We start from the raw sequence: 23,066 nt of genomic DNA, 5'->3' as shown, positions 1-23,066 counted from the left end.
ATTGAACAATAATACATATTTTTTACAAGTGGTCCCAAATCATTTTACAAACAAAAAAAGGTATAGCAAGGTAGCTGGCCAGAGATACTGGCAAAAAATGGTCTTTCTTTCTCTCTCTTTTAATAAGGTCAAACTGTTTTTGAACACCTTAGAATTTAACTTGTCTATAATATGTCTCAGGTTTTAAACTGAATACAACAGTCCATCCTTGTGCCTTTTTTTCTGAGCAATTAATTTAACAAAAAATGGCATCTGATTAGTCATGAGATGAAACAAGATGATTGTTTAAATTTATTTCTTACAGCAGTAATCTTTAGAATCCCCTTTTCTGTCTTACTGCATTCCTTATTAGCTCCTGGTCTGAGGAGCTTGCTGGGTGAGCTCTCGGAACAGAAGTTTCTTTGAACCATGTTTAGTTTCCCGTAGATTGATATGTTCCCGTCCCAGGTAGGGACAGGCAGGTCTCCCTACTCCTTCAGTACCTCCTTCTTCATTTTAAGCCATGCCGTTTAGTACAGTGATTCTATCAGGAGATGGTGAAGAGCAGAAGATGAGCGCAGAGTCAGACTTCCTGGGCCAAATCCCATCTCTGCTCACAAACTGTGTGGCTTTTAGTAAGTTACTGAGCTTCTCTGAGCCTCAGTTTGTTTATCCGTAGAATGGACATAATAACAGTAAGTGTAAATGAGAACCTGAGTTTAAGTTCTTGGAGCACAGTTCCTGGCACAGATGAATTGCTTGCAAAATGTTAGCTAGATTCTGTCAGTCACAGATATAATACCAACTCTTGAGTCTTGAGGTCTCTAAAGGTCTTTCTTGAAATCATATTTCTAGTCAATTTTTTCAGAAAAAAAATAAAAACCCAATAATTTTTTAATTTCCCAGGTGAATTACAGCAACTTCTCCAGACTCCCGGTGTTAGTCATCCCACTGTGTTGGGCTACTTCAGTGTCATCATCCTGAATGAAATGCATACCCATGGCTGGTACACCCCAGACTGGGACACAGAACTGGGTACAGGAAGAAAGCAAGTCAGGCACACCCAGTCCAAACCCCTGATCCCACAGTCATTAGCTGGGCGTCACTGGGAGTTACTTAACCTCTCCAGACTACCACCTCTCCTCCTATAAAGTAGGAACACTAATACTTGCCTTCCCTGGTATTTTAATCTTGAACAATGACGGAACCAAGGTGGCTGAGAGCACTGAAGGGGCAGGTTTGTATTGCCCGATGCCTGGCCCCTGATTGACACCTCCTTCCTGCTTCCTCAGTACCATTCATTCAGCAGACATTGAAGGGGGTGTCTCTGTGCCAGGCACCGGACCCAGTACTGGAGGTTCAGAGAAGGGTAAGATTGGCACAGTTTCTGCCCACCTAGAGCTCACAGTCTGCATTTCACGGTTCTTCCCTATTCCAGGCCTTCCAGCCTCAGCGCCAGCCCTGCCTGGGTCTCCTACAGACCATCCCTAGGGAGCTCTACCACTGTTTAACAATTTTAAAGCAAACTTGGCTAAAGCATCAGGTAGCAGTTTTTTAGAGAGGATGATGTGCACTAACACAAGACGCTTCCACCTACCTTGCTTTTCTAAGCAAATCTAATATACATCTGCTTAATAAATTAACGCAGCTGATTCACTGGTAGGAACCACACACTTCCATGGCCAGCGGGAGCAGACAAGGAAGAAGAAAGGAAGGCAGGACATGGGATTTCCCTGACGGTCCAGTGGTTAGGACTCTGCACTCCCACTGCAGGGGGTACGGGTTCGATCCCTGGTCGGGGAACTAAGATCCCACATGCTGTGCGGTGCGGCCAAAAGAATTAAAAAAAAAAAGAAAAAAAAAAGAAGGCAGGACAGGAGAAGGAAAAGCATTTTTAAAAAATTATTCAAGATACAGGGCTTCCTTGGTGGCACAGTGGTTAAGGATCCCCCTGCCAATGCAGCGGATGTGGGTTCGAGCCCTGGTCCGGGAAGATCCCACATGCAGTGGAGCAACTAAGCCCACAACTACTGAGCCTGCGCTCTAGAGCCCGCAAGCCACAACTACTGAGCCCATGTGCCACAACTATTGAAGCTCATGCACCTAGAGCCCGTGCTCTACACCAAGAGAAGCCACCGCAGTGAGAAGCCCGAGGGCACCGCAATGAAGAGTAGCCCCTGCTCGCTGAAACTAGAGAAAGCCCGCACGCAGCAACGAAGACCCAATGTGGCCAAAAATAAATAAATTTATATTAAAAAAATTATTCAAGATACGGATCTCAGGGCTTCCCTGGTGGCGCAGTGGTTGAGAATCTGCCTGCCAATGCAGGGGACACGGGTTTGAGCCCTGGTCTGGGAAGATCCCACATGCTGCGGAGCAACTAGGCCCGTTAGCCACAACTACTGAGCCTGCGCGTCTGGAGCCTATGCTCCGCAACAAGAAAGGCCGCGATAGTGAGAGGCCCGCGCACCGCGATAAACAGTGGCCCCCGCTTGCCACAACTAGAGAAAGCCCTCGCACAGAAACGAAGACCCAACACAGCCAAAAATAAATAAATATTAAAAAAAAAAAAAAGATACGGATCCCAGCTCATTGACTTGATGCAACAGAACCGCAGCCTAGATTTTATCACCATGACCACCACCTTTCTGGTATCCAGCCTTCAAGACGGCCCCCCGTGAGCCTTGCCTTCGGTTATCACACCCACATACGGTCCCTTCCCACATCAGACCAGGGTTGGTCTTATGACCAACAATACAGCAGAAGTGCTAGTAGGCGACCTTTGAGATTAGTTTATAAAAGACATTGCAACTTTCATCTTGGTCACTCTTTCCTTTTCTGGGATCATTCACTCTGGGCAAAGCCAGCTGCCATGTCATGAGCACCCCTATGGAGAGGCCCACATGGTGAGGAACGGCCTCGTGAGTGGGCTTAAAAGCAGATTCCCCAGCGTCAGACAAGCCCTCAGATAACTGTAACCCTGACCAACATTTTATCTGCAATCTCCTGATAAACCCTGAGTCAGAACCACCCAACTAAGCCATTCCCAGATTCCTGACCCTCAGAAACTGTGAGATAATAAATTGTTATCTTAAGCCACTAAGTTTTGGGATAATTTGTTAAGGAGCAATAGATAACAAACACACCACCCAACCTTCAAATATCTCTACCTGACTGATGTAGAGAACAAACGTAAGAACACCAGGGGGGGAAAATGGCGGGGGGCTGGTGGTGGTGTGATAAACTGGGAGATTGGGATTGACACGTATACACTAATATGTATAAAATGGATAACTAATAAGAACCTGCTGTATAAAAAAGTAAATAAAATATTCAAAATTTCAAAAAAAAATCTCTACCTGATTATTAAGATAATATGGAAAATATTATCCTCTTTGTGAATAAACTTTCCAGGAACAGCCAGTAATGAGACCTGGGTGTAGGTCTCATTATTTACACGATAGAGTGATTGCTACAACCCGGGCCTCCCGCAGGTTCACAGATGGGTGTCAGGGGGCCCATGAACCACCTCTGATGCGTTTCTTTGGAGACAGGACACAAAACGTTCAGAACTGTAATGGAAGGACGGGGTTGTAGAATAGCCTGAAGAGGCCAGATCTTTTCAACCTGGAGAGACGAGGGGCTGATGGAGATGATCCAAGTAACAAAGTCACCACAGCACAGATAAGGCACCTAGCCACCACAGCGCCAAATCCCCAGATCCTGAAACAAAGGGACCTGCTTCCCTCTGCCTCAGGCTACGGGCCAGCAGGTGCTGATGCTCCAGGGAAGATGAGGCATCATGACTCCGCCAGCCACTCGGCCCTCAACCTGGAAATGACTCAGAAAGAAAGGGTGCAGTGGGTAGAGAAGGAGGGGCCCCCCATCATTGTCAGGAAAATCCAGGGAGCCATGAAGCATGGAGGCTCTGATGAACTGCGGTGCTCAGAATGGAGTGTGCTGACCCAGCTCATCTGAGTCTCAAGCACCTCCAAGTTCAGTTCGAGTCCCTTTCAGTGAGACATTTCTTGAGCACCTGTGTCAGGTGCTGGGATTACAAGGTGAATAAGAAAGCATCCTTGCTGTCCTAGACTGTGCAGGCTGGTGGGGACCCAGATAGCTGGAGTACAATCATGTAAGCACCAGGAGGAAGGGTTGCCCAGGAGAGGCCAAGGGAAGCCTGAAGGAAGTGACCCCTGAACTGAGCCTTGGACCAGGACAGGAAAGGGTGGTGGGGTGCTCGGGGCAGGAGAACAGCATGTACCAGGGCACAGAGGCATGAGAAATCAATGCATTCTGGGCACTGGTGGTTACAGGAGACAGAGTGGGAGGCTGGAGGGTCCAGGGGGCCAGGTAGGAGGGGGCAGAACAGAGAGCCTTGCCCACTATGCTGACAAGCTGTGCCCTGTCCTGAGGCTTTTGCTGGGGAGGCGGTAACAGGATGACACTGGAGCTTTAGAAAGATCACTGTGGGCTGGAGGAGAGACTGGAGGAGGCCTGTAACAACGTGGACGATGGTTCAGGTGAAAGCTGATGCAGCCTCTTCTCAGGCAGATGCAGTGGTGCTGAGGGGAAGGGGTGGACTTGAGAAATATTTAGTGTATGCAAACGGACTTGTTTTTTGGGATGAAGAAAATGTTCTGGAACTAGACAGAGGTGATGTTTGCAACATTATGAATGTACTAAATGTCATTAATAATAACATTTGTGATATGTATTTTACTTGTTTGATTGGCTATGGGGATTGAGGCAAAGAGTGGAAGTTAGGTTCCTGGATTAGGTACCCAGGGGGATATGGGTGCCGCGGGCTGACAGAGACAAAGCCAGAGAAAGATAAGGGCGGAGCCAAAGTCTCGGTGGCGCAGCTGGTTTGAGGGGCCTGGGGGACCACTAGGAGGAGATGTCAACCACTGGCCCCGTGGGAAGCTTGATGGTCAGGGGAGTGGCCAGAGATGGAGTGGACTAGAGGGTGGGCATGTGGAGGTGTACAGAGCGGGGGCGTTGAGCTTCAGAGAGGATGAGACCCTGGGAAAGTCCAAGTCTCCCGGGGGAAAAAGGACGGTTTGTCAGAAAGGTGGAAGAACACCAGGGAAGAAGGTCTACGAGGCCAAAGAAAGAGGCTCTGTGCTAACACCGGGGTCCCAAAGGCTAAGGGTTGGACATGAGAATGGCATCTATGAGAGGGTTCTAGTAGCAGGGAGGCGTGGGGGCCAAGGCCAGACCTGCTAGGTAGGGGCGCCTGAGAGGTGAGGAAGCAGAGACGGTGATTAGAAACCAGGCATTGGACAAGTTTGACTGAGGAAGGGAGTGGATAGATAGTGGGGCACAAGATAAATGGGGGAGGTCTGGGGGGGTGGGGGGATTGTTTGTGATTTTTCTTTTTCCTAAAAACCAAGAGCTACCAATCATGTTTGTAGACTGAAAGGAAAGAATAGATACTAAAAGTGGGGTGGAGGCTGAATAAAGACAGCGTGAGAGCCTGGGGGAGGAGGGTGATGCCAGGGATGGGCTCGGAGCCCAGGTGGACAGGCTGGCCCTGCCCCACCACGGGATAGACATGGCCTCTGAAGCCAGGAGGGAAGTCAGGAGGACGGGTGGGGAGGAAGATAAGCCTGAAGCAGGCAGGGCGGGAAGTGGAGGGAGTTCCCTCCAGACAGCACTGTGTTCTAGGTGAAGAGGGAGCTGAGGTCATCTCCTGAGACTGGCCGGCTGGGGCTGGGCGGGGGCCCGAAGTAAAAGGAGAGGAAGGGCCAGGGCGGACCAAGCACCTCAACCATGGAGTAGGCTACATGGAGCAGGCTGGCAGGTCGTGCACGTGCAACGTGGTCCTGGGTGGCCTGAGGAATGTGAGACCTGGGTCCCAGCCCCCACTCTGCCAGCACCCAGTGGTGACCTTGCACAGGCACCTTGTATAAAACAGGGCAGAAGCCTGAGGAGGGAGTAGGAGAGCCTCCCGGCTCCGGGTCCTGCGGCTCTGAGGTCTCCCCTGAAGGTACGAAGACCCTTCTCTAGGAAACCTGGGCAGGGAGAGATTTACTTCCCCCTGAGGTGAGGACAAAGATGGGAGAGAGATTGGAGCAAGAGAAGCAGAAGCCCAGAGGCACACGTGTTGGCAGGGTGTGGTCTGGGCTAGAGCAAGGGCACAAGGGCTGGAGTGGACAGGGCGAGGGAGGTGCAGGAGCCATGATGGTGGGTGAGCTAGGACCATAGGAAACCATTATTTACTAATCACCGCACGCTGGGCTGGCACGTCACATCTTTTTATCTAATCTCATCTCATACTGATGCATCACCCTCATTTTACAGATTGGGAAAAAGGCTCAGAAAGACAGAGTAACAGTGGCTTTAAAGATCTGAGTCAGGCCTATGGCTCCAGGCTCCGGACAATCAGGTTTTGGGAAGGGGAGGTTCTGGTGCTGATGTCCTGCTATCCGGCTCTTTTTGGGCAAGTCGGTTGTTTCTCTGAGGTGCAGAGATATCATCAGTCAATTAGGTTGATTATGAAGATAATGGACATCCTGCCTCCATGGGTTGCCATGGGGATCAAACACCCATCGAAGCACATGGACACACGCGCAGGAGACCCGCCAGACCGGCTTTGCTAAGTAGCCAGCACGAGCCCTCTCTGTGCAGAGCTACTGCTCCAAGCCTTGGCTCAATAAACCAGTGTCACCCACACACATCATCTCCAAATAGCTGTACAACTGTCTGCAACCCAGTCACCCCGACTCTGCGTGGAATGAAGTGACCTCTGACAAGGGGATCCTGTTCTGTGGGCTCTCCCTCTATTCAGCCCCCAGACCCAGCCCAGTCCCCTCCTTCACACGGTCCAGATGAAGCAAAACAAAACCTGCTTATCTATTTGTGTGTGTGGGCATGTGTTTCTGTGTGTGTGTTGCACTGCCGTGCAGCACGCGGGATCTTAGTTCCCCGACCAGGGATCGAACCTGTGCCTGCTACAGTGGAAGCGTGGAGTCCTAACCACTGGACCACCAGGGAAGTCTCCAAACCCGCTCATCTTAATGATTCAAAATTAGCTCTAAAGTGGATGACAGACCAGATTTCAAAGACAGGCAGAAGCCCCACTTCCCATGCCCAAGCACAAAATATTGCAGATACCATCGTAGCCTCATGGGTAGATGGGAAATGATATCTAATCTGCTTTAGATCATTTAGGAGAAAAAAAAGTCACAACAACAATTTAAACTACGTTCTGACTTCGGGACTTCCCTGGTGGTCCAATGGTTAAGAATCCGCCTTCCAGTGCAAGGGACACGGGTTTGATCCCTGGTTGGGGAACTAAGATCCTCAACTAAGCCCGCACGCCACAACTAGAAAGAAGCCCCAGCACCGCAAGGAAAGATCCTGCATGCCGCAACTAAGACCCGACGCAGCCAAAAATAAATGAATAAAATATTAAAAAAAAATAACTAAATAAACTATGTTCTGACTTCATGGATTTAACAAACTGATTATATCTCATTTGTGAATAAACAATCAGGGGTAGGGTAGGATATGAAAAAAAGAAATTTATGGTAGAACAACAAAAAACAAATTATGGAATCACTTTCTTATCACTGCCCCCAATCCTAACAGACAGCAGTTCACCAGGATCTGGAAATGTATGTGATTTCTAGAACATGCTGACTAAAACTTGGCTTAGAATAAGTGTTTTGTTCCAAAACCTTCTTTAAATGCAGAATCAACTTTAGTTGACAATTTGAATATGTTTCTGAATTGTTATAAACATTAAACCCGAGCAATTTGACATGAGTTTTAAGAGTCACAGGTAGGAATTTTACAACTTACAGTTTTCTTGACCCTCAAGGCTTGAACCTGGAAAAGACAGGAGAAATATGTTGATTTCACGAGCTTCAATTCTCGTGAAGTTTAAGTGATGTGGGAAGAGAGGGAAAACTCACAGAGCAGAAGTGTCAGCAGGACGCGGAGCCACATCGTGCCCCCCTGGGTCCACCCCAGCTGCATCCTGAGAGTGAGTGAAGTCTTCGGGTAGTTAGTTCTGCTTTTGCGCCATGCTCCGGAGAAAGAAGCCACTTCCCACGCAACGGAGGTGAGAAACCTGCCCCGTGAAAAGCAGAGACCCATGTGGGAGCTTCTCCAGGCACCGCGGACAAACCGGCCGTGGTGCTGGTCAGGTAATGGCGGCCATGCTGGAAACCGGGAACAATGCTTGGGCGGCCTCATATCTCCTCAGGAAATGACTGGCCTTCCTGAGGGGCCACCGGGCGCAGCTGCTTTGTTTAGTTTGTTTAGAGGGAAAAAAAGGCACAAGTGACATTTGCCTCAGCGTTCCTGACCCTCCTTGCGTCTGGCCTGGATTTGGGGGCCCCTTCTCATGGCAGCCAGAGAGGGTTCCTCCCTCTCTCTGACCTCCCCGCAAAGGGCTTCTCTCCCTGGACACTCACCAAATCTCTGTTTTTCCTCTGGCCCCTCCAAGGGGGCTCTTTCCATATAGCCTAAACCTGGACCTCCTGCCTTTCCTGACAAAGGCATGGAGAGGGCTGACTTTTTCAGAAAATTGCAGGTTTGTCAGGGAGACCCTGTAATGGCTCCCCCCATTGCCCTGCAGAGAAAGTCAGTTTCCAATCCTGCACGATCCAGCCCTTACTTACCTCTCCAGCCTGGTCTCTCACCTCTTCCTTCCTTGCCCCTACATTCTGGTTGCTAGAATTTATAGTTTCCAGAACACATCACATGTCTGTGACTTTGCCAATGCTCTTCCCCTGTCTGGAGTACCCTTTCCCCTCTCCTTTTCTGGCGAATTCCTACCCATTCATCATAACTCAGTTTAGGCATCAGTCCTCTAGCATCGTCCCCTGTCTTCCCCACACTGAGCTGCCCTTCCTCTGGGCCCCCTCACCTCCCTAGTCTTCCTTTGTCAGACACTTTATACCGTGTGCCATAATAGCTGCTCCTCCCCCAAGTGGACTGCTGGCTCCATGACAGCGGGACAGTGCCTGGTACCTAGTAGATGACCAAAAACATTAGCAAAATGGATGACTGACTGAAAGAGGACAAGTTAACTGTATTGTCTGAATTAGATGATCATTGCCTTGGGGTCACGGTGCTGCTTTCTGAAATGCTACCCTTGAATACCGTCACATGGTAAAGCTAAGTCAGATTTGAACGGGGACCAGAGAAACCAAAGACTTCTCTGCCTCAGGGCAAGTACCAAGAAGTGGTGGTTTCCAGCTAGAGAACAGTACCTCTCTGTGATCTACAGTTCAATGGAAGTTTTGATAAGAGCTGTTAGAGAGCAATGTATGCATAAAGGAATTTTTTTCTATTGTGTTTTTTTGTTTTGTTGTTTTTTTTTTTTTTTTTGCGGTAAGCGGGCCTCTCACTGTTGTGGCCTCTCCCCTTGGGAAGCACAGGCTCTGGACGCACAGGCTCAGCGGCCATGGCTCACGGGCCCAGCTGCTCCGCAGCATGTGGGATCTTCCCGGACTGGGGCACGAACCCGTGTCCCCTGCATCGGCAGGCGGACTCTCAACCACTGCACCACCAGGGAAGCCCTCTATTGTGTTTTTTTACTTTTGTTGTTTTGTATTTTCCATTCCCCACTGTAAACTATCTCCTTTGGCAACCTACTGGAAATTACCCCCACCAGCTACCAAATTTTGATTTGGCAGGAAAAAAAAGGAAACGCCCTGAGTAATAAAATAAATGTTGGTTTCAAAGGTAACTTTTACAAACTGTAGAGTAAGCAACTTTTGCTTCTCAAAGTGACATTCAAGCCATACTGATAAATGTCCCACCGCATGGCCCTAAGTTCCAAAGTAAACTTCTAAAATTTAGTCATTGTTTCATCCACAATGCTAGTACTTTTAGAACACCAGGAGAAAATAAAGCTTTATTTCAAAAATGTGTTAATGTTTCAAAAGAAAAGTGGAAAAATTATATCCCACAACTTACACTGTACACCAGAATAAATTCCAGATTCAACCATCTGAAGGTACAAATGAAACATAAAAGTTCTAGAAGAAAACAGAGAAGAATTCCTCATGATCTTGGGCAAAGGCTGGTTTAACTATGACTTAAAATCCAGAAGTCATAATATGAAAGACTGATAAAGTATACTCCATGAATAAATGTTCTGCTTTGCCCCCCACCCCCAAAAAAAGTTCAATCAAGAGAAAAACTATAAACTGGAAAAAATATTTGCAACTCACATCATAGACAAAGAGCTAACCTCTCTGATATGTAAAAAGCTCTCAGAAATCAAGAAGAAAAAGATCAACAATACAAAAGGAAAATGGACAAAGGAAATGAACACATAGATAACATAAGAAAAGTTACCTGAAATTTATTTTTTAATTTTAATTTTTTTTGGCCATACTGTGCAGCTTGTGGGATCTTAGTTCCCTGGCCAGGGATTGAACCTGTGCCCTCGGCAGTGACTGCTCAGAGTCCTAACCACTGGACCACCAGGGAATTCTCAGAAAAGTTATCTGAAATTTAGAAATAGGCAAAAAGGATTACAGTGTATTCTTTCAATACAGTACTGGGCATTGACCAGCAGGCGCTCCTAGGGATTACCTGACTCTCTAAGGGTACATAAATCTTTGTTTGAATTGCTACTTACTATTGACTATTGTCAGTAAAGGCAAACATTCACTTACGTAAAGTTGATAGCAATGCAAAAGATTTTGTTACCTGTAGTGGGTGGTGGAAACTGGGCAACTAGGAATTTTTCATTGTAAACCTTTCTGTACTTTTTAGTTCTTAAGTTATGTGACATTTTACCTTTTATTTTTATATTACCTTTTAAATTTTTAAGAAATTGGAAAATTTAACAGCTTTATTGAGGTATAACTGACATACAACAACTGCACATATTTAAAATTTACAATTTGGGAATTCCCTGGCGGTCTAGTGGTTAGAACTCTGCACTTTCACGGCGGAGGGCAGGGTTCAATCCCTGGTTGGGGAACTAAGATCCCACAAGCCGCTGGGTGTGGCCTAAATAAATAAAAGTTACAATTAGAAGAGTTTTGACATGTGTGTACCCTGTGACATGACCACCACAATTAAGAAAGTGAATATATACATCACCCACAATAGTTTCCTTGTGCCCCGCTGAAACAGGAGGGAAGTGGGCAGGGCACGACCTTTAAAAGAATGACATAGCCTGAGGACACAACATAAACTGATCAGAACCAAATAGGTCCAAGACAGCAGACAAGTTGACTTCCACTAGACCTTGAGCTTCAGTATACCTCACTGTAACACATCAGCAAGCTAAATGACACACCCACAGGCCCCATGACAGTTCCAAGGCTGACCATAAGGGTCAAAAAGTGGGTGGTAGCCCAATTCCTGGAAATCCCCTCTCCTTCCCCAAAATGGCTGGAATACTCCTCCCACTTATTAGCCTATGAAATTACGCACCCCTATAAAAACCGAAAAACCCCATACCCTGGTGCCTTTCTCACCTTTTGTGTTTCTCTCTGAATAAATCCACTTCTTGCTTATCATTTTGTCTCTTGCTGAATTCTTTCTGCAATGAGACATCAAGAACCTGAGCTTCATTAAATCCTGAGACCAGGTGTGTAATCTCAGTTAACAGACCGTGGGTTCAAATCCCAATCTGAGTTACATGGTTTCACCTTTGCAATCCTTTCTTCCCTGAATCCCTCTCCCCACACCCACCACCCCCTATGCAAACATGATCTGCTTTCTGTCACTATGGGTTAGTTTGCATTTCTAGAATTCTATTTAAATGGACTCATACGGTATGCACTTTTGGTTGGTTTTTTTGGTCTATCTTCTTTCAATCAGCATAATAAGTACTTCATCCTTTTTATTACTGAGTAACATTTCATTGCATGAAAATACGGGTTTGCTTATTCACCTATTAATGGACATTTGGGTTGTTTTCAGTTTTGAACTAATACAGATAGAGCTGCTATGAACAAGCCTTTGTCTGGACACATACTTGCATTTCTCTTGCATAAATACCTAGGAGTGGAATGCATGGGCCATAAGGTAGGTATATGCTTAGCATTTTAAGAATCTACCAAACTGTTTACCAAACTGATTACACCATGTTACATTCCCACCAGCAATGTATGAGAGTTCTAGTTGCTCCACATCCTCATCAACACTTGGCAGGTCAATCTTCTCAATTTTAGTCATTCTAGTGGGGAGCATTGTGCTTTCTTATTATGGTTTTAATTTGCATTTACCTAATGACTAATGACATTGAGCATATTTTTATGTACTTATTTGCCTTTTTTTTTTTTTTTACTTATTTGCCATTTAATGGGTCTATTAAAATCTTCTCAGTTATTAGCTAGGTTGCTTGTTTCTTAGTGTTGTGCTTTTAGAATTCTTTATATACTCTGAATATAAGTCCTTTATCAATTATGTAATTTGCAAATATTTCTCCTAGTTTGTGGCATGTCTTTTTATCTCCTTAATGGTGTCTTTTGATAAGCAGAAGCTTTAAATTTTAAAGAATCAAATCCAATTTATCAATTTTTCCTTTTATGCATCATTCTTTTGGTGTCACATCTAAAAAATCTTTGCCTATCAAAGTCTCAGAAATTTTCCCCAATGTTTTGACATTTCGATCTATTATCTATTTTTTTAATTTAAAAAAATTTATTTATTTAATCTATTTATTTTTGGCTGTGTTGGATCTTCGTTGCTGCATGTGGGCTTTCTCTAGTTGTGGCGAGTGGGGGCTACTCTTTGTTGAGGTGCACGGGCTTCTCATTGCAGTGGCTTCTTGTTGTGGAGCACGGGCTGTAGGCATGTGAGCTTCAGTAGTTGTGGCACGTGGGTTCAGTAGTTGTGGTTTGCAGGCTCTAGAGCACAGGCTCAGTAGTTGTGGTGCACGAGCTTAGTTGCTCTGTGGCATGTGGGATCCTCCTGGACCAGGGCTTGAACCTGTGTCCCCTGCATTGGCAGGTGGATTCTTAACCACTGTGCCACCAGGGAACTCCCTATTATCTATTTTGAGTTAACTTTTGTACATGATGCAAGGTGTGGATCAAAGTTCTTCTCCTTTTTTTTTTTTTTTTTGCATGTGTATGTCCAATTGTTCTAGCATCATTTGTTGAAAAGACTATCTTTTCTCCAGTGAATTCTCTTTGCACCTTTGTTGAAAATGAGTTGTCCATATATGTGGACATATGTATATTCTGGAGTCGCTATTCTGTTCCATTGATCTATTTGTTTACCCTTATGCAATACCACACAGTTTTGATTTCTGTAGCTTTAAAATATATCCTGAAGTCAGATAGTGTTAGTAGTCCTCAAACATTTTTCTTCCTTTTCAGAGTTATTTGGACTATTCTAAACCCTTTGCCCTTCTATATCATTTTAAAAATCAACTTTTCAATTTCAACCAAAAAAACCCTTCTGAGATTTTGATTGGAATTTCATTGAATCTGTAAATCAATTTGGGGAGAACTGATGACTTAACAATACTGAGTACCTGACCCATGAACATGGCATATCTCTCCATTTATTTAAGTCTTCTTTACCTTCTCTCAGCAATGTTTTATAAATAAATTTATTTATTTTATTTATTTAATTTTGGCTGTGTTGGGTCTTCATTGCTCCACATGGGCTTCCTCTAGATGCAGTGAGCAGGGGCTGCTGTTCATTGCAGTGTGCAGGATTCTCATTGTGGTGGCTTCTCTTGTTGCAGAGCATGGGCTCTAGACCTGTGGGCTTCAGTAGTTGTGGCTCGCGGGCTCTAGAACACAGGCTCAGTAGTTGTGGCGCACGGGCTTAGTTGCTCCATGGCATGTGGGAATCTTCCCCCACCAGGGCTCAAACCCATGTCCCCTGCATTGGCAGGCGGATTCTTAACCACTGAACCACCAGGGAAGCCCCAATGTTTTATAGTGTTCAGTATATTTTTCATTATAAACCTTTGTGTCCTTTTTAGTTTTTAAATCATGTGAATGTATCACAGTGTTGGAAATCACTTAAAATGGCTGCTGTATCCACCCCAGCCCAGCCCAGCCAGTACAGCAGGGTCACCTGTGCTGAGGCCCCAGAGTCACGTCAACATGGGGCTGGTCCTTCACAGGACTTGTGGATCCTCATGGGAGAGCCTCCCTTGCTATTCTTCTTAGGTTTGTCTGTCTGTCTGTCTCTCACTCTCTTTCCAGGGGAACCACTCCTTTTAGTTCTCAGGGAAATCTCTTCCTTCTCTCTTATGACTTGGCTGTGAGATAAGAACTGAAGCATATATTGTCCATCATTTATTTTATTCCTTGAAAAGATCATCATGCTCCTTATTCTTTATTTGTAAATAAGAATGTCTTATTAAAAGTTAAAAAAGTATAAAAGGATTTTTTTTTCCTATTTCACCTTTTTAAAAATAGGAAATCAAGTGGCTTTTTATATGTGTGTGGCCCCCACATATCTTCCCCTTCCTTCCTCTGGTTCTTAGTGGATTCCTTGATTGGGGGAAAACAAAAATGAAAAAAAGGTTCCGCATAGCTATTTTAGCTTCTTGGTAACTAAACAAGGAACTGACTCCTACATTGCCAGGGATGAAGACCCCAGGAATGCCCACCAGGCAGAACAAGCTTACCAAGCTCTCCCAGGGCCCTATTTCTACCACAGTACTGCTCTCTTCTCCCTCTTCTCAGCCGAAGGGAAGGAGGACAGGGTGTTTTCTACATGCGGTGCTTCTGCCTTCAAAAACCGGGGACGTCACCTTTCATTTAACAAATGACATATCTGAGCTTCAGAATCCCGGTTTTTTGGTGGAGAGTGTTACATTCTGTTTTTAATATGGTTATGGAACTAACTCTGGCATGATCCATATTACGCCTTTGCTCCTAATGATATATAGATATACTGTTCTCTTATATCCCACCATTCTCCCCTTTTTATAAAATGTAACATAAATAAATATGCTTGCATTAGAAAAAACAACACAGGGGTTTCCCTGGTGGCGCAGTGGTTTCCAAAAAAAAAAAAAAAAAAAAAAGCTATGAGAAAAAACAACACAAAACAGGAATGTCACAATCTAAATCACAGCAATCCATTAACCGCCTGAAAAAGCTGCCTGGTGAAATAAACCTCAGGAAGTGGTTTTTCTGAGAAGCTGGGGTGGGTGGGGGAGGAAGGGCGAGGGAGGCAGGCGGCAATCATGGCAGAGGGCTACAGGCACTGGGCAGAACTGACCTCCCATCTATTTCATGACTACACTGATAGGAAACAAGATATCGGCCATTTCCCCCAGCAGTGACCTGTGACCAGCCCGGGATGGGAGGTCTGATTAATTAACCTTGGCAAGTTTACTAGTGGGACTAATCCCCCATTGCCAGATTCAAAAGTCACCTAACGGGAGAATGTACACGTACTAACACACATCAGAAGCCTGGGTTTCCAGTCCCTTCTCTGCAGCTTAATGGTGTCAGTGTTTTGAGGTTCACTTTCCACACCTATAAAATGGGAATAATATGCCCACTCTACCCATTTCACAGGCTTGTCATGAAGAGAAAATGACAGCTAGTATTTGAAAGCACATTTAACCAGCGGGGCACAATAAGAACGGAATGTAGTAACAATAAAGACAAGAGTAGTAATAACAATTGTTGTAGGTCTGCTTTGGGCCCCAGGTTGCCCCACCTGAATTGCTGGTCTGGCAAATCAGCCATCTTAATGAGCTCAAGGGGAGGGACTCAGAGCCCCTAATTCAATGCCCACCCAGGTGTTGTCCTCATAGCCCCAGTCTGGCCCCTTGCAAAGGTGGGCAGCTGGGGAAAAGGGAAGTAGGTCGGGACATTGTGGAGGGGTCAGTGCTGTTCCATCCCCAGCTGGAGCACCCCCTCCATTCCACTGACAGGACACAGGGTTATATCATGATTCATGGCTGTGGGCATTTTTGCGAGCCCCTTCATCCATTAAAAAAAAAATTATTTGGGGGGAATTCCCTGGTGGTCCGGTGGTTAGGACTCTACACTTTCAATGCCGTGGGTGCAGGTTCAATCCCTGGTCAGGGAATCAAGATCCTGAAAAAAAAAAATTATTTATTTTGGCCATGGCACAGCCAAAAAAAAAATTATTTTTTTTTTTCATGGGCCCTAAAAGTATTGCTGTAGGCCCTGGCACTGTGCCTCCTGGGCCTAATGGCTGAGTTGGCCCTGACAGCAAATCAACTGCACAACGGCCCAAAGGACCAAGGGGTCTGCTCTCTTCTGCCCTGAGTAGCCCAGGCACTGGCCTGGAAAGAGGGGCCAGAGCTTCACCATGGGACTTCCCTGGTAGCACAGTGGTTAAGAATCCACTTGCCAATGCAGGGCACGTGAGTTCGAGCCCTGGTCTGGGAAGATCCCACATGCCGTGGAGCAACTAAGCCCGTGAGCCACAACTACTGAGCCCACAGGCTGCAACTACTGAAGCCCGCACACCTAGAGCCTGTGCTCCACAACAACAAAAGCCACCACATTGAGAAGCTTGCGCACTGCAACTAAGAGTAGCCCCCACTCGCCACAACTAGAGAAAGCCCACATGCAGCAACGAAGACCCAGTGCAGCCAAAAATAAATAATTAATTAAAAAAAAATACTCGATAGGTATTTGTGCTTTCTGTTCTCAGAAACATAAGCAACAAAAGAAAAAATAGATAAATTGGACTTCATTGAAGTTAAAAACTTTGGTGTTGCAAAGGACACTATCAAGAAGCTGAAAGGCAATCCACAGAATGGGAGGAAATATTTGGAAATCATATATCTGATAAGGATCCAGAATATTTAAAGAACTCTTATGACTCAGTAACAGAAAAAGACAACCATTTGTTAAAATGGGCAAAGGACTTGAATAAACATTTCTCCAAAGAAGATATACAAAGGCCAATAAGCACATGAAAAGATGCATAACATTATTAGTCATTAGGGAATTGCAAATCAAAACCATAATGAAATATCACTTCACACCTACTACGATAGCTAAAATTGAAAAGACAGACAATAATAAATGTTGACGAGGATGCAGAAAAGCTAGAACCTTCTTCACACAACTGGTAGGATTATAAAATGATGCAGCCACTTTGGAAAAGAGTCTGGCAGTTCCTCAAAAGTTTAAAAAATATAGTTATAATATGACCCAGCAGTGATTCCACTCTTAGGTATTTATCCAAAAAAATGAAAATGTGTCTACAGAAACACAAATGTTTATAGCAGCATTATTAATAATATCCAAAAAGTAGAAACAACTCAAACGTCCACCAACTGATAAACAAAATGTGGTATATTCATACAATAGATTGTTATTTGGCAACAAAAAGAATGAAGTCCTGATACATGCTTACAATATGGATGAAGCTTGAAAACATCATGCTAAGTGAAAGAAGCCAAACATGAAAGGCCAAATATTATATGATTCTATTTATATGAAATGTTCAGAATAGTGAAATCCATAGAGACAGAAAGTAGATTAGTAGATTTAGGCTTACAACATATAGACTTATTTTTTCACAGTTCTGGAGGGCAGAATTACAAAATCAGTACCACTGGACTGAAATCAAGGCGTCAGCAGAGCCACAGTCCCTCCAGGGGCTCTAGGAGATCACTTGTTCTTGCCTTCTCCAGCTTGTGGCAGCTGCTGGCATTCCTTGGCTTGTGGCCGTATCACTCTAACATTAGGCCATCATCTTCTGTTCTGTCTTCTCCTCTGTGTGTCAAATCTCCTTGTGCCTTTCTCTTTTTTTTTGGGGGGGGGGGCCATGCCACGAGGCTTGTGGGATCTTAGTTCCTCGACCAGGGATTGAACCCGGGCCCTCGGCAGTGAAAGCACGGAGTCCTAACCACTGGGCTGCCAGGGACTCCCCTGCCTTTCTCTTTTAACGACACTTGTGATTGCATTTAGGGCCCACTCAGATGTCCTGTATGGTCTCCCCATCTCATCCCTAACTTAATTACATCTCTAAAGACCCTTTTTCCATATAATGTAAGAGTTACAGGTTCTAGAGGACTTGATATCTTTGGGGGCCACTCTCAGCCCTTTACAGAGGGTATCATGATCCCTGTTACAGATGGAGAAGCAGGGCCAGAAGGTGAAGTATCAACCAGTTCTCAGAGTCACGTCTGCCTGCCAATGCCGGTCTGGCTGCTCCAGGGCCTCCAGTAACTGACGTTGTATAGCACCTTCATAAGCAGAAGACTCAGATCCAGCTCCTGACCTGACACACACACGAGTCATGAGATCAGGACCCATTTCCCAGGCATGTGACCTGGGCAGTTGCACAGGGCCCTGAGCTCAGAAGGGTCCATATTTGGTTTAATACCCTGTGGAGGCATCTTGAAATTCTTAGTAATATTTTAAAAAGGGCCCTGCATTTTCATTTTGCAATGGATCCATACATTATGTAATGGGTCCTGCATATGATTTTGAATGAGAAAAGGAACAGATGAGATGAGGTGGGTGGAAATGTTCCTGCACACGGCCTCCCATCAGCCCTGGAAAGTACTAGTCGCCCGCCCCTGCCCCATCAACCTGCATCCAGGCTCCTCTTCTGCTTGGAAAGCTCTCCCTGACCCCCATCCCTATCTAGGTAACTCTTCCCCTCCAGGCCCAGCTCAAAGGAGACTCCTGGACCAGAGCAGGCCTCTGGTTGCATGTTCTCAAAGCTCCCCATATGCTCCTTCATAGCTCCTATCACTGTTGGTAACCCCATATTTATCTACATGATCCCCAAGAAGCATCTCCCCTGGAATGGGTCTCTTGGGCTTACCCCAGTGCCCATGCAGTCAACACAATGTCTGATTTAGTGGGCCCCGCATAAATTTCTGCTAAATGAGTGAATGAACTGGAAGCACAGCCGGATGTAAACAGTCATCATGTGCGGTAGCCATGCACAGGCCATGGCATCAAATTAGCTCCGGATGGCTGTCCTTAGCGCTGAGCTAGGCTCCTTAGGGCCAGATAGGGCCAGTGTCAGTCCCTAGCACCGGGAGGCAAGATTCAGCCCTGAAGGGAGGGCAGGCCGGAGACCAGCGCAGACGACTAGGGCTTGAGGAGCCCACAGGAGTGAAGAAGGAAGTGTGTGTGGTGGTTTGGGAGGCCTGATCCCCTGAGGGGCCTGAGTGGGCAGTAGCCTCAGCCCAAACATATGTTCTCCCTTTAGGTGAGAGGTGGTTTGGACTGGAAGTGGGCCAGGCCAGGCCTTCCAAGAGGCCCATGGTAATCACTTCTGACAGGCTTGGGTGAGCTCAGGGTAGGGCCACCAGAGACAGGAAATAATAATGAAACCGTGCAACTCAGATTGGGACTTGAACCCACGCGGCCAGGACTTGTACCTGGCCAAAACCCACAGTCTTCCAACTGAGATCACAGCTGGTTTCAGGACTTAATGAAGCTCAGGTTCTTGATGTCTCATCACAGAAAGAATTCAGTGAGAGACAAAGTGATAGATAAGAAGTGGATTTATTAACAAAAATAAAAGAAAAAAAAAAAAAAAGAAGTGGATTTATTTAGAGAAACACAGACAGAGTGTGGGCCACCTCAGAAGGTGAGAAAGGCACCAGGGTATGGGGTTGTCAGTTTTCATAGGGGTGGGTAATTTCATAGGCTAATGAGTGGGAGGAGTATTCCAGCTATTTGGGGAAGGAGTGGGGATTTCCAGTAATTGGGTCACCACCCACTTTTTGATCCTTCTGTTCCGTCTTAGAACTGTCACAGCTCCTGTGGGTGTGTCATTTAGCCTGCTGCTGTGTTACAATGAGCGGGGCTCAAGGTCTAGTGGAAGTCGACTTGTCCGCCATCTTGGACCCATTTGGTTCTAATCAGTTTATGTCAGGTCCTCGGGCTATGTCATTCTTTCAAGTGTTGTGCCCTGCCCCCTTCCCTCCTGTTTCAATAATACCTGATATCCAGTTACATTTTCACAGAAGCAACAAGTCATTTTTTGGTATGTCTCACATCTTACATGGGACATACCAAAAAAATTATTTGTTGTTTATCAGAAACTCAAATGTAACTGGGCATCCTGTATTTTAACTGACAACCCTTGTTCAGGACTCCTTCTGGGAAGCAGCCTGTGCCAGGAATGCTTCAGCTAAACTGGAGTCATGTATAGAAAAGCCAGAACTTTCAGGGGCTGAAGCCGTCCCTTTCCTGATTTTTGCTTTTTCAGGTTATCCAAGGGACACGAGGAGAAACAAGACACTAAGTCGGGCTGCAGATGGGAGGGAGTGTCAGGACCCTTCTGCTCCAGGCCAGGCCCCATAGGGATGAAACAGCGAGGATGCCCTGGCAGAGGGGATGGCGTCTCTCAACCCTTGCAGGAAGCAGGCTAAGCACCGGGTAGGCCTGGCCCTGCCCTCCAGGGGTTTGGAGGGGAGGCTGTCCTATCAACTGACCGTTCAACAGTCAGTCTGGCTGCTGAGAGAAGCTCCTCCTGGGAGATAAGCACCTCCTGGGACTGAGAGGTGGCCTGCACTGGGTGTTGCTCTTTAGTTTACTTCATCAGTCTAAGGTGGGTAATGATATCTACCACCGGGGCAGTGCCTTTATCCATCTTTTTGACAATTGATTCTATCCTCTGACTTCTCCCTCCCAGTTTTGTGTCATCCACAGATTTTATCAGAAGGTCACCAGAGTCCTAATCCAATTCATTAATATTCAATAGGAGAAGAATGAAGATAGAGCCCTGTGGCACTCTACCGGAGACTTGCCCCAGGCTGATCTTAATCAAAATTCTTTTGATATAAATGTTCTGCAAGCTATAAATTCCCTCATTCTACTACCATCTACTCCAGCCTTCTCCATGAGGATGTCTTGATAAATTCCAAAAGTAATGATACATCCATTAGATGGTGGCTGCTCTTGATACTACCTTAGCAGCAGTAATGATAATAATAATCATAAACGGAGTAATTTTTGTCCTTACCCTCCCCTTTCTGTCCCTTCTATCCAAGACCGAGGTAAACTTTGCTAAAATAAGAGGAAATCCAAATTGATTTATCCTAAGTTCATGAAGAAATTACCCTGCCAGGAACAACTCTTGGAGGAGGATGTGGGAAATGGTCATGGTTTATCTGAGGATCAGCAAAATGAATTTTAGATACAAAAAGTGACTTAGGTTTAAAGAACAGGCAGTTTCAGCTTATCATCAGGTTTTGGTTCAGAATTTTGTTTTAAGTTGGCTGTTGAGCAAACGTGAAATGTGCTCAAAAACAATCTGACAAACACCGATTAGGTTCTCTGGAAGCTCCCGGAAGCCCTCTTCAAAACCATTTGTCTGCAATGAGTTGAAACTACACTGTGAGCAGCCTGAGCCCCTTGTCTGTTCTTTTCTTTCTTTTTTATTAAAAAATAAATTATTTATTTTTGGGGGCTGCATTGGGTCTTCGTTGCTGTGTGCGGGCTTTCTGTAGTCGTGGCGAGAGGGGGCTACGCTTCGTTGCAGTGTGCGGGCTTCTCATTGTGGTGGCTTCTCTTCTTGCGGAGCACAGGCTCTAGGGCACGCGGGCTTCAGTAGTTGTGGTTCGCGGGCTCTAGAGCGCAGGCTCAGTAGTTGTGGCGCATGGGCTTAGTTGCTCCGCATGTGAAGCATGTGGGATCTTCCCGGACCAGCGCTTGAACCCGTGTCCCCTGCATTGGCAGGTGGATTCTTTTTTTTTTTTTAATCAGGTAGATTCTTAACCACTGTGCCACCAGGGAAGTCCACCTCTCTATGACTTGCCCACTTCTGCACATAGATTCTAGGAATTTAAGAAAGAAAATTGCTTTAAAGTATTTAAAACATTACCTACCGGCGTGATTCTCAGTCCAGTGTGTGTGTGTAGCTTTGTCCGTGCCCAACTGGCTTTCATGAGGTCGGCAGAAGTGCGTGTCCATTTCTTAATGTGATCATCTATTCGTCACCTCGGTTTTAACAGGAAATTTGGCTGGGGCAGCCACAGAGGAAGCAGAGGCCAGGGCTTGTGAGGACCCTCTCTCTTCTCGGTTCTCAGGGGATCCCTCCATCCCCTGCTTTGAAAGGAAACAATGGTTCCTGCTGAAGAGGCTTCACCTCCCCAGCCTTCTGGGCTAAGCAGGTTGGTGTTATTCCTGAGCTGGACGTCCAGGTGATGAAGTTGTGGGGGGCAGACTTGTTCCCTTCTCATATCTAGCCTGAACCCCAGGAAATGTACTGAGTTTTAAAAAAGGGGGTGGGGGTGGGGATAGGGACTCCAAAAACCATAGATCACAGGGGCCTTGATATCCATCCTCTACAAAGTTCTAGCAGATTACTTATTAGGTATGTAAAAACTCTATGCTGTGTCTAAGCACATCCTAAAATCTTTTCCTAGTGAGTTATGGCTCTCATTGTGTACGGAACTTCAATAAAGTCTTCATCAAAAACACACACACACACACATGCACACACACACGCACGCATATATATATATACGGGGGGGGCCCAGACCTCTGTGGCTAGAATTCGGGGAAGGGTAGAGAATGGGAAGTCTAGGCCAGACCTGACAGGGCTGCCAGTGAGGGTCACGCCCAGGAGGAGTTAGGCCATGTATTAAGGGCTAGATGAAGCCTGGGTCATGAAGGAGGGGGGACAGGAGGAAGGGTGCTCAGTGAAGGGACTAAAATGGGATCCTAGCACCCAACAGTCAGTACAGATCAGAGCAGAACTCTTACAGGTGTTGGCAGGGGGCACTTGTAGCTACCAGGCAGGAAGCAGAAATGACCAGAAACCAGCAAAGATCTTCCAAAAGTAAGTCAGACAAGTTAACCTGGTTTTTTTTTGTTGTCAGAGTTACTAGATTGTTGAATGAGTAAAACACTGCAGGTACAGGGCTTCTGATTTCAGCAAGACGTCTGACCAGGTGTGTCCTGGGGTCCTCCTGGAGAAGTGTGTGGCATCTGTCATTTGTGGCATCTGTCATTTGTGGGACAATTAGATCCAAAGAGTTTTATTCAAGGTCAATTCAAAAGACATCTGTAGGGTCTTCCCTGGTGGTCCAGTGGGTAAGACTCTGTGCTCCCAATGCAGGGGTCCCAGGTTCAATCCCTAGTTAGGGAACTAGATCCCACATGCATGCCACAACTAAGAGTTTGCATGCTGCAACTAAGAAGCCCACATGCCGCAACTAAAAA

The 23,066-nt window shown here is 45.9% G+C and overlaps 1 protein-coding gene across 7 annotated transcripts in view; it reads right to left on the bottom strand.

The window, feature by feature from the left end:
* Positions 1-23,066, bottom strand: part of PECAM1 (platelet and endothelial cell adhesion molecule 1) — a 100,122-nt gene that overhangs the window by 46,503 nt on the left and 30,553 nt on the right. For 2 of the 7 annotated variants that reach the window (XM_024760726.1, XM_024760727.1), the window contains 3 exons: positions 11,436-11,500; positions 7,902-8,059; positions 7,789-7,815 (listed from right to left, as the gene is read on the bottom strand). In XM_024760726.1, coding sequence (XP_024616494.1) covers positions 7,789-7,815; positions 7,902-8,059; positions 11,436-11,500 — 250 coding nt within the window. Of the gene's footprint in view, positions 1-7,788; positions 7,816-7,901; positions 8,579-8,612; positions 8,871-9,915; positions 9,978-10,299; positions 10,800-11,435; positions 11,501-21,727; positions 21,945-23,066 lie in introns of those variants that run through there. The other 5 variants (XM_024760725.1, XM_024760729.1, XM_024760730.1 and 2 more) reach the window with 5 other exon arrangements.

Source organism: Neophocaena asiaeorientalis, unplaced genomic scaffold, assembly GCF_003031525.2.
Source record: "Neophocaena asiaeorientalis asiaeorientalis breed wild unplaced genomic scaffold, Neophocaena_asiaeorientalis_V1.1 scaffold30, whole genome shotgun sequence".
NCBI classification, from domain to species: domain Eukaryota; kingdom Metazoa; phylum Chordata; class Mammalia; order Artiodactyla; family Phocoenidae; genus Neophocaena; species Neophocaena asiaeorientalis.
This window is presented reverse-complemented; position numbering and strand designations above follow the sequence as displayed.